The sequence below is a fragment of the Archocentrus centrarchus genome, chromosome 9 (assembly GCF_007364275.1).
Source record: "Archocentrus centrarchus isolate MPI-CPG fArcCen1 chromosome 9, fArcCen1, whole genome shotgun sequence".
Taxonomy (NCBI): Eukaryota; Metazoa; Chordata; class Actinopteri; order Cichliformes; family Cichlidae; genus Archocentrus; species Archocentrus centrarchus.
The window spans coordinates 15,508,838-15,526,066 of NC_044354.1; the positions used below are offsets into that span (position 1 = coordinate 15,508,838).

Genomic DNA, 17,229 nt, shown 5'->3' on the forward strand with positions numbered 1-17,229 from the left:
CCCTCAGGCCACCCTCATGAAGTCTGTTTCCTGGAGGTTATTTTGTAGGGCTCTGGCAGTGCTCATCCTCTCTCCTTGCACAAAGGAGCAGATACCAGCCCTGCGGATGGGCGAAGGACCTTCTACGGCCTTGTCCAGCTCTCCTAGAGTAACTGCCTGTTTCCCCTCTAGTGCGCCTGTTGTTAATTTTTTTAAAACCAAAGCAGCTGAAACTGATCAACAATCCCCTCTACTACTGAACTGACCAGATCAATATCCTCGAAGTTTAACTGACTTAAAAGTGTTCCTTTAATGGTTTTTTAAGCAGGGTACTATTTTATGTCTGTCAAACTATCTTTGCCATTTTTCATAGATTCATTTCTAAGTTGTCTGTTATGTGTAGACATATCAGTGGCTCATCCTTTGAATTAGGTGCCTTTTATATGCTTGAATGATTCATAGGTCAGTGTTAAGTGGCTTAACAAACAAAAAACAGTCCTCTGAAAATTATCTGGTATAAGGACTGAAAATGAGTGAAAAAGCAGCCAATGTCCAAAGAAAAAACTTTGAAAGACCTTCAGAAAGCCTGGAAAACATCTCAAGACCATTTTAAAAGATTACAAGAAAGTCTGGCTCCTTGGAAGCAAAATATAAAGGAATGAGGGATGGCTCAAGACAGCAGGCATTTATATAAAATGCATCACTAGAAGAAGCCAGTGTACAATTTAATGTGATTCTGTCGCTTCTATTTGCATAGCCAAGATTTCAGTGGACATGAAGCTCAAAAACATACATTGAAAACAATCATACATCTTTAGAGATTTAATTTTTTTAAATAAACATTTAAAAGTCATTAATGCACAAAATGTACAAAAGACAGGAAAAACACCAACGAAAGAGGAAAGAAAAGACAAATTTACACTGTAAAGTGGAAATTCTTCAAATAACTTATGTATAAGTAATCCAAAAACGAATGGATAACAGTTTTTGCCAAATAAATCAAGTAGATTTCTAAAATGTCACTGCATAGCCTTTAAACCAGACAATGAGATTTTGGTACAGCACACATGGAGCAATGATAAAGGAAGGGGGGGTGTGGGGGTCTAGAGTCTGGCCTCTTTGTAGTCCTCCAGTGATCACCTCAGAGTAACTTAAAGTGTCCTTCTCATGCTTTGGGGGTTTTCTTAAGTCTGTTGTAAAGCTTTTGTGTGCGCACAAAAAGTTTGCAAGGTTACAACAGCCAACTTGAGCTAAGCTCTGACATGGAAAACACAGCTGCTTAACAGCCTGAAACACCTCATTTGTAGCTCAGGCTTTTCTACAGTTACTTATCTACATCACTAGGTAACAACTTGGCAAACTCCCCACCTAGTCTGGTATGCCCTCAGACAAACAATAAGGATCTAATTAAATCCAGATGCAGACAGCTGCTTATAGTCCACCTTTATTTCATCTCTAGAGCCACTTCTGGTAACCAGCAATAAAACATTTCAGCTACGAGAAATCGAACACCAAATATTCTGTTCCAGACAACAAAAGGAATGTTTCAGACAGCGGCAGCAACGCAGTGTGAGATTTTTTTCACTGTGAAGCATGTAAACCCATTCTAGTAAAACCAAATAAAAATTATGAGCCTTTAAATGAACATAATAAGGGAACTTCAAATTACAACACTGACCTAACCTTGAGACAGCAAGGGTGGGAAAGGAGAGGGCCTTTAATGCAGCTTTAAGCAAAAAGTGTCTAAAGTGTTTAAATCCACTATAGTCTCAATAATGACCTATAAAAATAGAAAATAAACTCTGATGTTACAAGCTGGTTCAGAGACTAGATATACTGTACATGTATAAACGTGGCAGAGATTAATCATTTTTAAAGACAACGCTGTGCAGTATGGCTCAAATAATGTAGATGCAACTTTAACTGATCAGTAGCTGGGACTCACCTTTCAAAATAAAATACTGTTGCTTCCATTTAAACTAACTTTACATAAGAGGAGCCCACTGGTCTCACTTTGTGTCATCTCCCAATTCACTGATAAAAGTATTCCCTGCAATGCTATATGTATTGGGGAAAAGGGCCATATAGCAGCAATAACCATATCTTACAACAGCTTCAGTATTTTTCTGTCATCAGTTTCAGTGACAGGAGTTTAATTTCAGAGGCCTTTAGTGCCTCTATAAATATATATTTTACTCAAATGCTGGAATATTATCCATTATACCAATTTGGCAGCACTGCATTGAAAAGTCAGTGACACATTACAGCCGCAGAAACCACAGGTGTGACTAATACAGAAGCGGCTACAGTATTCATCCCTCCATCCTTTACGGCTGTGAAGGTTCCAAGGTAGCCGGCTTTCTCTCTCAGCACATCCATACAGTCTTGCATTGTTTCGGGAGATGGTCTTGAGGTAGAAGACACCAGTCAGCTTGTCTAATTAGAGGAATCTCTTATCCCCTGGATGACTCCTTAATCATGACGGCTCTGAAAGGGAGGATCGAGTTCAGGTCCTTCCTCTCGTGTAGTATCCGACACGACTGTGGAGACAGAGGGCGATTATGAATAACTCACATCTGGCCCACAGCGGCTTGGAGAAGAAGGAGTGGTTATCAAAACTCCCAACGTACCTCAGCAAATTGAGCTTTAATGGCATCAAACTTTATCTTCTCATGGACGGCCCTGGCAACATTATTTCTTTCAAAAGGTTCTGAAACAAAAGGATTCACTTTTGAATTATTGCGGACATTTCTCATAGTGATGTAGCCCTGTAGGAAATGGACATAAATAAGTTGATTGAATGTGGTTAAATGCATTTATGTGAATGTTAAAATTTCAAATGTTAAGGTGTTAAGATAATTAATTTGCCATAAATATTCTATTTTATTTGTTTATTTCATTTGTTGTGAAGGAAAGCCAATCTAGTGTTTCATTTTAGTCACCTGTTTCTGTACTGGCTGCTGATTGGAGGTGGTGTGAGTGTGCGCGAGGGAGAAGGAAAAAGAGAGACCCGAGAAGAGAGGTGCGCTAGACTTTGACTGAAAAAGTGAAAGTTTTATGGAGAGTTAAACTGGTACTCCGTGTTCGGACATCGGCCAGGTGGACGGAAGGAGGACAGTTTAATTTGGCGCAGCCTACGCCTGTAAGTGTTTGGACTTGAAAGTCGTGGTTTGCTCGCTGGATAATCGAGCGGAAATTAGCCGCGCTGATCGTCTGGAAAGCTGCGGTTGGCTAGCCCGGCTAATCGCTACAGGACTCAGCTGACTCTTACCGCACACAGACAAAAGAGGATCCCAGATAGCGCTCTGAGCTACCTATAGTTCAGAGTTCCTCTGGCTACGCAGGAAACGGCGACCAGACGGGTATTCCCTGTGCTTCTTGCCTGTGTGGGACAACGTGGACTGAACGTTTGCACCGCCATATTGGAAAAAGGTACTGTTGGCTTATTATTTTATTTTGGCTCTAATTGAGTGAAAGGACCGCAAAGTTTCTGGTCTCACCGTACCCGAGCTCCGAATCAGGCCTGCAACGGGTTTGTTTTGTTTAATAACATTATTTGGGACTGTTGTGTGTGGGGATACATGTATATTTGAACCGTTAATTGACCTGAAAGAACTGAAATATTGATTTAAGTGTGTTTTTGGTGGTTTTCTAATTAAAGTGTGGTATTGTTAATTCCAATTGTAGAGTGTGTGATGTTATAGTGGTTAAGTAATTAATGCCGTTGAATACGAACTCAGGGCCCATTCATACCGATCAGTAGTATGTGGGTTACATAAATGGAGGCACCGCTGGGATTGTGTTATATTTGATGTGTATAAAAACAAAAAAAAAATGTATTGAGTCTCTAACTGTATTACATGAGGGAATGTTAATAGAGGATCTTTGACATGGATACCAACCTAGTGACCAGATTGAAGAACTGGTGTAGTGGAGAGACATTAGATGAAAATCATGCTTTACTGACTGTAGTTCCAGAGCACACAGAGATTGCGCAGATAGAAGATACACTACAGACTATCAAGTGTCTTGGGCGCGTAAGAGTCAGAGGACGAATGCTAAGTGACACAGACAATCAAGTGTTAGTGCTTTGTGAGTGTCGACAAAAAGTGACTGACTCAGCAGTCCCAAAAGAAGTTCGCTCTCCCGATGGATTGACAGCATGGCCAATTTGTGTAGCAGCTGAAACTCCTGGGGTTGAGGAAGATTTTGCTGGTAAACTGAAAGCTCTGTTGGAGGCTGAAGGAAAGTCTGCCGAGGATGTGCAAGCTTTATTGGCTGGATCACAGCCAGTGTCTCCTACTGAGTCCATCTTGCGTGCTGTTGGTGACCTGCTGGACAAAACAGTTAAACCGTCCCCAGAGAATGCAGGACACCGACGCCTGAGAATTTTTTCAGGTAACATCCCCACCCCAGCGGGTGAGGAACAATTTGACCACTGGTTAGAGCAAGCATACCTGCTGGTCGAAGAGTGTCCTGGCTCTCCAAAAGAAAAAAGGAGGAGAGTCATAGAGAGTTTAAAGGGGCCAGCGTTAGATGTGATAAAAGCAGTGCGTTTATCTGATCCGGATGTGACCCCTGAAGGATGTTTAGAGGCGTTAGAGAGTGCCTTTGGACTGGCAGAGTCTGGAGATGACTTGTATTTTGCCTTTAGACTGTTGCAGCAACAACCTGGGGAAAAGTTGTCTGATTTTCTCCGCAGGTTAGAGCGTGCTTTGACAAAAGTTGTACAAAGAGGTGGTATCCCAGTTAACAGTATGGACACCGCACGTGTTGAGCAGCTACTTAAAGGTGCAGTAGATGCTGACTTAATGCTAATTAACCTCCGTCTTAGAGAGAGGAGGACCAAACCCCCAACCTTCCTTGAACTACTGCGAGAAATTCGCATAGAGGAAGAATATGAAGCTTCCAGAGTTAAGCTGAACCGCTCAGTGAGCTCGGTTCAAGTTAAGCCACAAGCTGACAACAGGCAATCTGAGATACAGAGCCTGAAAGCAGAACTCAAAGAAGTAAAAGCCATGTTTGCAGCACTTGCTACCCATTCTCCTGCAGAAACAGAGAAGGGTGAAAAGCAGTTGGATAGCAGAGAGCTAGCTTCAGAGAATAATGTGGACCCTGAAGTGGTTGCCCTAAAGAAACAAGTGAAGCAGTTGCAAAAGAAAGTAGGTACACGGCTGTCCTGTCAGGCAGGAGCTTCTCCAACTGTGATGGCGGTGGGGACTCCATCAGCCAGGCAGTCACCTGACTCAGAAGAACGCTTTTGTTACCGCTGTGGGGAAAATGGCCACATAGCGCCAAAGTGTAACAAGCCTGAGAACCAGAGCAAGGTTATTCAGAGACTCCTTGGAGTTCTCAAGAAAACCAGGGGTAAACCCCAACCAGCTACAGGTAAAACCATCCCCGAAGAAGTGGCTGGTACAGTTAGGAAAAGTGCAGTGGACGTGTTGGAGTCCCATGGGCTTCCAGAAGGCCTGATTGGGCCACCATCTTTAGAGCCACTGAAAGTCAATGGGCACCTGTGTAAGGCATTATTAGACAGCGGCTCAAGAGTCAGCATAATCTTTGAGTCTTGGTACCAGAGATACCTATCAGATATCCCTATTCACCCTGTGAGTCGGCTAAACATTTGGGGATTGAGTGATTCAAGCTACCCATATCGTGGCTATGTGGTGGTGGACATAGAGTTTCCAAAGAAAGTAGTGGGAGCACCAACCACTATGTCAGTCCTAGCACTCATATGTCCTGACCCCCCAGGCCCTGACCAGACTCCAGTGATTTTAGGAACCAATGCCAGTGCCAACCTTCCCAAGAGGCTAGCCCAGCTCTGTGAGGGTACCTCAGGTGTGTCTGTTTCACCCTTGATGGTGCACAGCGCTTGCCCTGAGGAAGAAGATGATGATGATGAAGTAGGGTGTGTCAAGTGGCAGGGTCCTGGTTCTCTTGTGCTACCTGCAGGGAGCAGCTGTAAAGCAACCTGTAAAGTTGAGCTAAAACAGCCCTTGCCTCATGAGATCTTGATGGTAGAAGCTTCTTCTACCAACCCTCTTCCCGCTGGTGTATTGTTACAGTCCATGACAATCCCAAGCAATGCTGTGGATGCTAACCAGTTCACAGTTCTTCTGCAAAACGAGTCACTTAAAGACATAACGATTCCAGCTGGCACCACCTTAGGCTGTCTGTGCACGACTGATGTTGTTACAACCGTGTCAGAACAACAGCTGGTGTCTGAGGGATTTGACATCAGTCTTATCAACTTTGGCTCATCTCCTGTTCCAGAGGAGTGGAAAGCCAGGCTCCGTCAGAAATTGTCTGAAAGGGCCGATGTATTCTCTTCTCATGAACTTGATGTGGGGTTAGCCAGAGATGTAGAGCATACAATTCGTCTGTCAGACCCGCGACCATTTCGTGAGCGGTCCAGACGCATTGCTCCAGCTGATATTGATGATGTGCGTCGTCACATACAGAGGTTATTGGCAGCAGGCATAATTAAGGAGTCTAGGAGTCCTTATGCCTCTCCAATTGTCATTGTTCGAAAGAAAAACGGAGAAGTCAGAATGTGCATTGATTACCGCACACTCAACAGCCGCACTGTGCCTGATCAATACACAACCCCCCGGATTGATGAAGTTCTAGATTGTCTATCTGGAAGCAAATGGTTTTCCGTCCTGGACTTAAGGAGTGGCTACTACCAGATAGCCATGAAGGAGGAGGACAAAGAGAAAACCGCTTTCATATGTCCGCTAGGTTTCTATCAGTTTGAGCGGATGCCTCAAGGCATCACTGGAGCTCCTGCGACCTTCCAAAGGTTGATGGAGAGGGTCGTCGGTGACATGAACTTGCTCCAGGTACTAGTTTACCTGGACGACTTAATAGTTTTGGGAAAACACTAGAGGAGCACGAAGAGAGACTCCTGAAAGTGTTGGACAGACTCAACGAGGCAGGACTCAAGGTTTCACTTGACAAATGTCAGTTCTGTCAGACGCAAGTCAAGTATGTGGGTCACATAGTGTCAGCAGAAGGTGTCGCAGCCGACCCCGGCAAAGTGGAGGCTGTCGTGAACTGGCCCAGGCCGCACAACCTTAAGACCTTGCGATCATTTCTAGGGTTTTGTGGATACTATCGGAGGTTTATCCACAATTACTCAGCTATTGTCCGCCCTTTGACAGACCTCACTAAAGGGTACGCCCCAACTCAGCGGGGAAGGAGACCCAAGACAGGGCAGAATCATGCCTATTTGGATGAGAGGGATCCCTTTGGAGACAGATGGGATCAAGTGTGCACCGAGGCATTTGAAGCTATTAAAACCTGCCTCACGAATGCACCAGTTCTAGCCTTTGCCGACCCTAGTAAGCCATATGTGCTGCATGTGGATGCTAGCCTGTCAGGTCTTGGTGCAGTCTTGTATCAAGAGCATCCTGAAGGGCTTCGGCCGGTTGCATTTGCCAGCCGTAAACTCAGTTCATCAGAAAAGAATTATCCCATCCATCAGCTTGAATTTCTCTCTCTTAAGTGGGCCGTGGTTGAGAAATTCCACGATTATCTCTATGGAGTCCGCTTTACAGTGTACACTGATAACAACCCGCTAACCTATGTCCTTACGTCAGCAAAACTCAATGCGACAGGACATAGATGGTTGTCAGATTTGTCAGTGTATGACTTTGACATTGTTTACCGACCTGGCAGAAACAACATTGATGCTGATCTGTTGTCCCGGATGGAGCCAGGAGAAAGGAAGACAGAAATGCGAAACATCTCTCAGGAGAGTGTTAAGTCTATTTGCCAGAGAGTTGGTGGCCTTAATTCTCCTGAGGACTCACCAAGATACGCGCAGCAGCTTGGAGCCCATCCAGATTGTGTGCCTGATGCTTACACCTTTTCTACAAACTTGGAGTTGAACAATCTGAGGCAATTGTCCAAGCCTGAGCTAATGGCAGCACAGGAACAAGATCCTGTAATAAGACCAACCATTGAGGCCATAAAAAGTGGCAGATGGCCAGATGAGATCAAGACAAACCCAGACTTACTTGCCATGAAACGAGAAATGGGAAAGTTGATTATGAAAGACAGACTCCTTCACCGACTGAGTATAAGTCGTGCAGGAGAAAAGACTTACCAACTGGTGCTACCTGCTGAATTCAGAGCTGTGGTGCTGAAATCCATGCATGATGACTTAGGTCATATGGGCGTGGAAAGGACAGTTGATATGCTCCGAAGCAGATTCTTCTGGCCCAAGATGTCTGTCGAGGCAGAACACTACATAAAAAACTGTGGAGAGGGCCTCTTGAGGAAAACTCCATGCCAAAGAGTGGCACCACTGCACCAAATAGTCAGCACAGGGCCGATGGAGTTGGTCTGTATTGATTTCCTGTCCATGGAGCCTGACTCCAAAGGAATAAGTAATGTGCTAGTGATCACAGACCATTTCACAAGATATGCCCAAGCATTTCCAACCAAAAACCAGAAGGCTCTCACAGTCGCCAAGGTTTTGGTGGAGAAGTATTTTGTGCACTACGGTTTGCCAGCCCGGATTCATTCGGATCAGGGACGAGACTTTGAGTCGAGACTCATTAAGGAAATGCTGAAAATCCTTGGCATACGTAAGTCGCGGACTACTCCGTACCATCCTCAGGGTGATCCTCAGCCCGAACGATTTAACAGGACCTTGTTGTCAATGCTAGGGACTCTGAAGCAGGAAAAGAAGCGGCAATGGAGTCAGTATGTTACACATCTTGTGCACGCTTATAACAGCACTAAATGTGATGCTACCGGATATTCGCCGTACTTCTTGATGTTTGGAAGAGAAGCTAGACTTCCAGTGGATGTGTGTTTTGGGATACATCTAAATGAAAGGGCAGAACATCAGCACTCTTCCTATGTTACCAAACTGAAGGAGGATTTGCAGAAGGCTTATGAGCTGGCTGCAGAAGCCTCTGGCAAGTCGCACTTGAGAAACAAGAGGACTTATGACAAGAGACTTGTGGCCCAGACTCTAGAGCCAGGTGACAGAGTGTTGGTGAGAAATCTTGGAATAAAAGGGAAACACAAGCTTGAGAATCGCTGGTGTGACGTTCCCTATGTTGTTGTGGCCAGAATGCCAAATTTGCCGGTCTACAAAGTAAAATCCCAGAATGGCAAGGACAGAGTCAGGACATTACATAGGGATAATCTTCTTCCTATAGGAGACTTAGTGCGAATCCCAATGATGGAGTACTCACAGGATGCATCAAATAAGCGAGCAAAGAGATTAGACAGCCAGAAGCGGCCTGAGAGGGTTAGCACCCATCATTCCATACAAAGTGAAGGGGTGAGTTCAAGTGAGTCATCTGATTTTGAGGGTGGTTTGCCATCTAGACCCTATAGGACTTATTTTGAGAAAATGGTTCAGAGGAGGGATGACACTGTGAGTAGAGGGGAACAGGTGGGAGACTGCATTCCACTGAGTGACAACTACTCTGACCGACCAGATCATTCTCCTGTAGACTCTGACCGTGACACTGACCATGAAGCCAGCACTGAGCCTGACGATGGTTCGAACAGTGATGAAGGTGTAAGACAGTCTAGTAGCCCTGGCTCAAGACTACCTACAAAGAGGACTAGGCCCAAAAGGTCAGTGAAACCAGTAGTAAGGTTGACCTACGATAAACCAGGAAAATCTCGAGATCAACCATTGACTATTGTACACAGAGGTATTGTGATACAGATTGGAAAGGGCTAAAAAGACAGCTAATGTTAAACACTTTACCCATTTCCTGTTACCATGCAGTTCATTAAGTTACTTAAGATGTTAGTCTGCTGAGGACATCAGACGTGTTGATGGGGGAGGGTGTAGCCCTGTAGGAAATGGACATAAATAAGTTGATTGAATGTGGTTAAATGCATTTATGTGAATGTTAAAATTTCAAATGTTAAGGTGTTAAGATAATTAATTTGCCATAAATATTCTATTTTATTTGTTTATTTCATTTGTTGTGAAGGAAAGCCAATCTAGTGTTTCATTTTAGTCACCTGTTTCTGTACTGGCTGCTGATTGGAGGTGGTGTGAGTGTGCGCGAGGGAGAAGGAAAAAGAGAGACCCGAGAAGAGAGGTGCGCTAGACTTTGACTGAAAAAGTGAAAGTTTTATGGAGAGTTAAACTGGTACTCCGTGTTCGGACATCGGCCAGGTGGACGGAAGGAGGACAGTTTAATTTGGCGCAGCCTACGCCTGTAAGTGTTTGGACTTGAAAGTCGTGGTTTGCTCGCTGGATAATCGAGCGGAAATTAGCCGCGCTGATCGTCTGGAAAGCTGCGGTTGGCTAGCCCGGCTAATCGCTACAGGACTCAGCTGACTCTTACCGCACACAGACAAAAGAGGATCCCAGATAGCGCTCTGAGCTACCTATAGTTCAGAGTTCCTCTGGCTACGCAGGAAACGGCGACCAGACGGGTATTCCCTGTGCTTCTTGCCTGTGTGGGACAACGTGGACTGAACGTTTGCACCGCCATATTGGAAAAAGGTACTGTTGGCTTATTATTTTATTTTGGCTCTAATTGAGTGAAAGGACCGCAAAGTTTCTGGTCTCACCGTACCCGAGCTCCGAATCAGGCCTGCAACGGGTTTGTTTTGTTTAATAACATTATTTGGGACTGTTGTGTGTGGGGATACATGTATATTTGAACCGTTAATTGACCTGAAAGAACTGAAATATTGATTTAAGTGTGTTTTTGGTGGTTTTCTAATTAAAGTGTGGTATTGTTAATTCCAATTGTAGAGTGTGTGATGTTATAGTGGTTAAGTAATTAATGCCGTTGAATACGAACTCAGGGCCCATTCATACCGATCAGTAGTATGTGGGTTACAGTGATATAAATATTAAAAGGTGGTGACCATGGCCTGTTATTTCCAAGAAACTGCATACCTTCCACACATATGAATTTGTTATGCCACTCTTGAGAAGTGTTCTTAGGGAGCGCTCTGGCTTCTCGAATAGAGATCACCTGTTTATCCCACCTGCAAGACAAAGAAAACAATAGGAAAGTGATTACTCAGTGCTTCAAGGGTCTCAAGAACCACGGCAGTGCCTTTACATACAGTACTTCATATCCATACTTTACTCCAAAAAGACTGCAGGCAGACTGACTTTCTTCATCTAATATCCTTGAACTCACTTTTGTCAGAATTACAAGATGGTCACATAGAAATTATACATAATTTAATAGTTTACACGTCTTGCCAAAAAAAAAAAAATCATTCAACTTGTGTGATCTGTCTGAAGTGAGTCACACTGCAAAATGTCTGCACCATGAATGTAATTTGATTTCCACTTTGGTATGGTGTGGTAGTACACATATTGCATACACAGGGATTACGGTATGTCATGTAAGGCCAAAGGTCTCACCTGCTCCTGCCCCTCAGCAAGAAACATGAAACCAGAGAGGAGGAAGCTGTACAGAATACGGAGAGGAGAAACGGACGACTGAGAGGGAGGAGGAGTTGGCAAGAAGAGTGGGAGATGAAGAATGGGAGCAAGAAAATCAACAGGCAAAAGAACCACTCAATGTAATACTCTTCGAAGTTACCTGAACTGTGTGGCATAGTATTTGAGAAATCCCAAAAGCAGCTCTCCCAGGGAGGACTTGTTTCTTGAGACATAGGGAGGGATGTGTTTGGGTCCCTCTGGAACAACATCCAGGTCCATTAAGGGATTAAACGACTCCTAAAAATCAGGACACGGGACAAAAACTCATTTATGCTACAGTCACACTAGAGAAAACGGTGGTCGGAGACTGCGCCACAACCAAAATTACTGCAGCCATAAAGGAACTTGCGATCTTGCTGCCTCTGAAATGGCTGCTTTGAAGACGGGGACGAGGTCTGCAACTACCTGCAGTCATCTTCAAAGAAATTTGGGGCAATAAAATGGCAATAAGATGGAGTCAGACTGCTATCAATTTGCAATTGAATGAGGTCAAGTTGGCAATTACATGTAATCTATTTGTGATAATACAGTTAAAAAATAAATAAATAGATCGCAAATCTGTTGCTGTCAACATACACAGAAATTCACATTAACTATTTAAATGCAATCCAGGGAGAACCAAATAGATTTGAAACACGTTCCTCCACAATTAATGACACAATTGCTGCAGGATGGCGATTTAACTGCAAATCGACAGTCACTCGGCAACATTGCTTTTATATAGGACTGTAAGCAGAACACAACCAGTTGGCAACCATTTGAGTCAAGTTCCCTATTGAGAGTTGCACTCACTGGCACAGACTGATTGTAATATGTTGGCAATCTGTGCATTAATAAATTAGATGGCAGTTATTTGCAAATCTTCACCAACATGTCTCAGAGTAACCGCAGTCAGTCTGAAGTTGAGAGCACAATACTATTAACTGGTCACTACAACTACTTGCGTTTAGTTGCTGAATGCAAAAAAAATTTAGTGTAATCCCCGATTTTTCCCAGGAGGTTTCTGTCCGATTTTTCTCTAGTGTGACTGTGCAATTAGAGATTCTATAAATAGTTTGTCATGTAGCTAATTATCTTACTAAATGGTGGGTTGTAAGAGAAAATAAATACCATATATAAATGGCTTTGACTCAAATTTAAATGTTTAAGTAATTTCTGATTGTTAAACATATGTAATGTCTTGTACTTTCCATTTGTAACTAATACTAAACAAGATATTTAATTGACTGCAAATGCAGAAAAGATACTTACTGGGTAGTCCCTCTGTAGAGAAGGGAGGACAGGTTCACCAAGTGCTACAGAAAACAACACATCACACACAAGTTGAGTGGGTGTAAGTCAAAAGAACAAGTGGAAAGAATCTGCATCTGTGACTGTACTGACTCTGGAGGTAGTGCAGGACCATCAGCGCCAGCGTGTAGCTGCTTAATGTTCCTTTGCTGGCATCATTGATTTGATTGTGCCGTGCCCATTTCTTGATGACAAGGATCATGGGTCTTACCCTGAGATCGGCTGAGAGAGACCATGTAAACACAGCAGGTCAAATCAAGCAACCACTGCACTGCTTATAGCTGGATTCAAAAACACACAATTACAGTGAAAGCTGAGGTTTAAAAACCGCTGAGCCCATGAAAAAAATACAAAAGGTCTTATTGACCATGTCACCCACCATAGGCGTAACTCCTCAGAAGGAATGTATTCCTGATGCCCACTGTGTTGTTGACATTCAGATCGAACTCCAGATCACTAAGGAATGAAGACCGTAGAGAATCATAAACATTATAAATCTCATTTCTGATTTGATGATGACGGCTTCAGCAGCTGTTTTGCTCCCACCTGCCTTTCTCCCTGAACCTGAGGATTGGCACTTTGGCTCTGATCAGCTGAGTCCTCTCTACATAAGCTGGAAATCAAAACAAACATCATGAGATCTACTGTCATTTGTTTCATTTTCTCTAAACAGAAACCCGTTTTCCATTGAGTGAGCAGCTCCCCCTAGTGACAAAAGCATAAAATCTAAGGGAGACCTCGTATGAGAGCCCACAAAGGACACCAGAAATGTTATTTTTATTTAAGAAAACATACTAGATATATGCAGTAATACTGACTTACATATTACTAAGTAAGACGTGTTTTTTATAGATAATTTGATATTACTTACAGAGTTTTCTGAACAACCTTTGGAGACAAGCAAGGACACGAATGGCATCCGGCTTTTTCTGTGACAAAAAAAAAAAAAGCAACATTGCAGGTGTTAAAGAGGAAGTGGGTATCTATGACTATGACTTTTTTTTAAATGTTTGCATGCCATCTACAGTACAGGGTCAAAGATAGTTACATTTCCCTTGATAACAAGGCACATATCAGCATCACTGCTCCGGCAGCCCAATCCATTCATAGATGATCCAGTCAAGTAAAGCCGTGCCGCTGTGAGAAAAGCACTTGGTGAATAAGAATCAAAGCAAGAAGGCAGAGCAGACTGTGGCTGTACATTTCATACATACACGAAAAGACTTGCTGTATGTCTTGTTGCAAACGAGTGCGACACACCTCCTTCCGTTCCAAATCTGAAGGTTGTTGCTGGCACGCCTCAAACAGCTCCACCATCTGACAACTCAGCTGAGGGCACAAAAACATGCAACGCTGACTAAACTGAACACATCTACAAGTAAACATACTCAAAACTTAATATTTTTCATCTAAAGACTAACAGTGTCTGAATTTACCTTGTCCGTAGCGGAGGCATGCAGGCTGCTGGAGCGTTCTGGCACGACGGGTACCTGAGGGTGGCTGTCTAAGTTAGGGCCGGGATAAGAATGATCAAAACCAGTGAGAGATAATCTTGAGGGCTCTGCCGCCGCTCGGTCAGGACGATGATGGGGAGGTGGGCTATGAATTAAAGTGGGGCCAATTGAGTGGTGGCTGGAGGTGTTAACACGTTGGCGCTTCACAACATGAGGGCTGAACTCATCATTCTGTCTCCTGTAAGAAGCACAATATAAAGAAAGGTAGGAAAAAATGAAAAAGGCAAAAGACTTAGACAAATGTGGCTTATTCTGTCATCAATAAATGGTGATACATGACATACTTGCGCCCATTGATCATAGCGGGCATGTGACGAGGCTGAACCATAGAGGTGGATGGTGGAGGGTTCCATTCATATGAAGGCAACCTCTCAGGTCTAGGGACATGAAAGCTAAAAGAACAAACAAAAATACAAACCCATATGCACATTTTACTGTACAGAACATAAAAATCTAAAGCAAGAAACTAGTAAATGATGACATAAAAGATAACTTGTCAGTCTCTATTGTCTTGTTTTCTTTCATTCTGGTGCCATCAGGCATAATTCATAGAAAGAAACTCAGGCTCCGTTTACACGAGAACGTTTTCAGATGAAAACGGCAAAGTTTTGATGCGTTTCAGCCTCCAGTTAACACGAGAACGGTGTGAAAACGGTACTTTTTGAAAACGGGCTCCAGACTGTCTGCTGCAGTTTCCAGCAAACCATTCTAAATTTTGTTTTTTTTTTGAGCACCAGAATCCATATTTACAGACAGTTTTCTATTACAGTGAAAAGCGTTAAATCTTCTTATATGGGACGTTGGTATTATAAGTTTTTTCTTCTTTATAAACTGATCAACCAACGCTTGCAGTTCTAAACAAAAAACAGGAACTTTTTCCACGACAGCTCAAAAAGTTTACTCCTGCTCTGCTTGAAGCAGCTACTGTCTGGTACACCACTGCCACTGGTACATGAGGTTTTTTTTTTTTTTCCTTCGCAGGACTCACCTGTTGACACCTGACAGGCTTTGGTGGTTGTAATCGTAGCACTGGGGCGGCGGCGGCGGGTAGAGGCCATTACTGTAGGCTGATCGCCCCCTCGGTGGGGGAGCTCTGCGGGGGAACATGCTGCGGTTCTTTACGGAGCTCCAGGATCAACTTCGCTGATGTTCCGAAAGGGAACAAAAGACAAGAAAAAACAAAGATATTGAAGCCAATAACGTTGGTACCGGAGTAGAAACTGTGTCATCTGTCACCCAATAATAATAACAGTAACAATGCAACACAAAGTGACTCGGGAAACCGAAACTTACCGGCGTAGCAAGCTAACAATCGCTAGCTGGCGATTAGCAGCGCCTAGCTAGCTAATTTAAACATTGCCGAGAACACTTTAACAGTTTAAGACGTTTCTGTGATATTTTTAATGAGGGGTATATCTGTGAAAAGGTGTCACTAAATGTTAATAACATTCATTTGAAACCTGAACTTAAAACAACACGAACACACTTACCAAATTGCATGTCACATGTAAACAAAACCGAAGATGCTAATTTCCGGCTTACATACTTCCGCATTGGTAACATGACGTAATGAAATAGGCCTTAAAGGGAAAGAATCCTCGTGCACTTTAAAGGAAACATCCACCCAGTAAAGCTGCACATCGTCGTTTCAGTAACACTAGACACCGAGAGAAAAACTGCACATTTGTGTAACTGTGTACACACTTCAAACTTAGTCTGATATAGACCTATAGGCAAAAGTCTTAAGCTATTTCTTGAAACGTGCAATCAAACATGTTTAAGGCAAAAACAGAGTTTGTACAAGTTTGAAAGTGAATATTTTGGTATGCCCACCTTTATTTTTCAGCACATCCTGAACTCTTTTAGGCAGTTTTCTTGTAATTTATTTAAGTAGTCTTATGCAGTAGTAGGAATAGTTCTCCAGGCTTCTTAAAGGAGACTCACTTTTTTGGATGTTGGGTGCCTTTTGTTTTCGTTCTCTATCAGGATGATCACAGTGTTCCACTGTGTGTGTTTCTATCAAAGTATGCTTTACTGCAGTGTGTTTGGGATCATCATCAAGCTGAAAAAGAAAGCTGTTGGCAATCAGAAGCTTTCCAGACGGTATTACATGGTGGCTCAAAACCTGATGGTACTTTTCTGCATTCGCAATTTCATCAATTTTGACAATATCTCCAACACCACTGGCTGAATTGCAGCCCAAATCATGACTTGTTTTACAGATGGCTGATACTCACTGTTGTACCCTCCTCCATCCATATTGATGACGTGTTGAACTGAAAATTTGGATTCATCACTCCATCAGACCTGTTGCCACTGATTTTCAGTCCAGTTCTTGTGTAAATTGGCATACCTCAGCCTTTTCTCCCTGTTTCTCTTCCTCAAGAATGGCTTCTTGACTGCCATCCTTCCACTGAGACATTTCTGATGAGGCTTCAGTGAACAGTAGATGGATCAACTGAAGGGCCACATGCAGCCTCAGGTCCTGTCAGGTCTTTGTCTGATTTTTTTTTCCTATTTCCTATAGCGGCCAGTTAAGGGTCCTGTCAGGTCTTTTTCTGATTTTTTCCTATTTCTTAAGGACATGTGATACTGTTCAGATACTATTCATCTGCTGCTACGTGTCACTTCTTCCTTTGTCCTCCATTTGTCCAGTCTCCTCAGATTTTTAAAGGACATGCAGCACACCATGCTGAGACATGCCAAATTTTTGGTTGATAGCTTTTTGAGAATCACCTTATTGGTGCAAAAATACAATTATATAGCTGTCAAACTGTGTTATCTTTGGCATTTTTCGGAGATTCAATTCAAGAAATGGGAACAAATTATGCATTTTTGGGACAGGCTGCTAGTAACAAACTGCCTAAAAATACAATTTAAGGTTGGTTCTTTGCTAAATTTTCTGTTATGTGTAGACACCACACTGGTTCATTCTTTGTATTTTTATGTTTGATTGAGTCATTGGTCAGTGTTAAGTCACTTGGCAAA

The 17,229-nt window shown here is 43.0% G+C and overlaps 1 protein-coding gene across 1 annotated transcript; it reads right to left on the minus strand.

Moving 5' to 3' along the window:
- Positions 1 to 774: 774 nt before the first annotated feature.
- Positions 775 to 15,808, minus strand: tent2 (terminal nucleotidyltransferase 2). Its single transcript, XM_030737683.1, has 15 exons — positions 15,732 to 15,808; positions 15,230 to 15,384; positions 14,526 to 14,633; positions 14,164 to 14,419; positions 13,942 to 14,056; positions 13,776 to 13,864; positions 13,599 to 13,656; positions 13,274 to 13,340; positions 13,107 to 13,183; positions 12,821 to 12,949; positions 12,689 to 12,732; positions 11,538 to 11,674; positions 10,877 to 10,968; positions 2,610 to 2,689; positions 775 to 2,519 (listed from the first exon to the last, which is right to left on the minus strand). Exons 2-15 carry the CDS (start codon positions 15,346 to 15,348, stop codon positions 2,433 to 2,435), a joined length of 1,458 nt encoding a protein of 485 aa, XP_030593543.1. The 5' UTR covers positions 15,349 to 15,384; positions 15,732 to 15,808; the 3' UTR covers positions 775 to 2,432.
- Positions 15,809 to 17,229: the final 1,421 nt, after the last annotated feature.

Coding starts and splice junctions, on each gene's coding strand:
- tent2 (XM_030737683.1), bottom strand. CDS start 15,348: ATGTTCCCCCGCAGAGCTCCCCCACCGAGGGGGCGATCAGCCTACAGT. Junction 14,057..14,163: donor ATGCCTCCGCTACGGACAAG/GTAAATTCAGAC, acceptor TTGTGCCCTCAG/CTGAGTTGTCAGATGGTGGA. Junction 13,184..13,273: donor AGGTTCAGGGAGAAAGGCAG/GTGGGAGCAAAA, acceptor TTCATTCCTTAG/TGATCTGGAGTTCGATCTGA.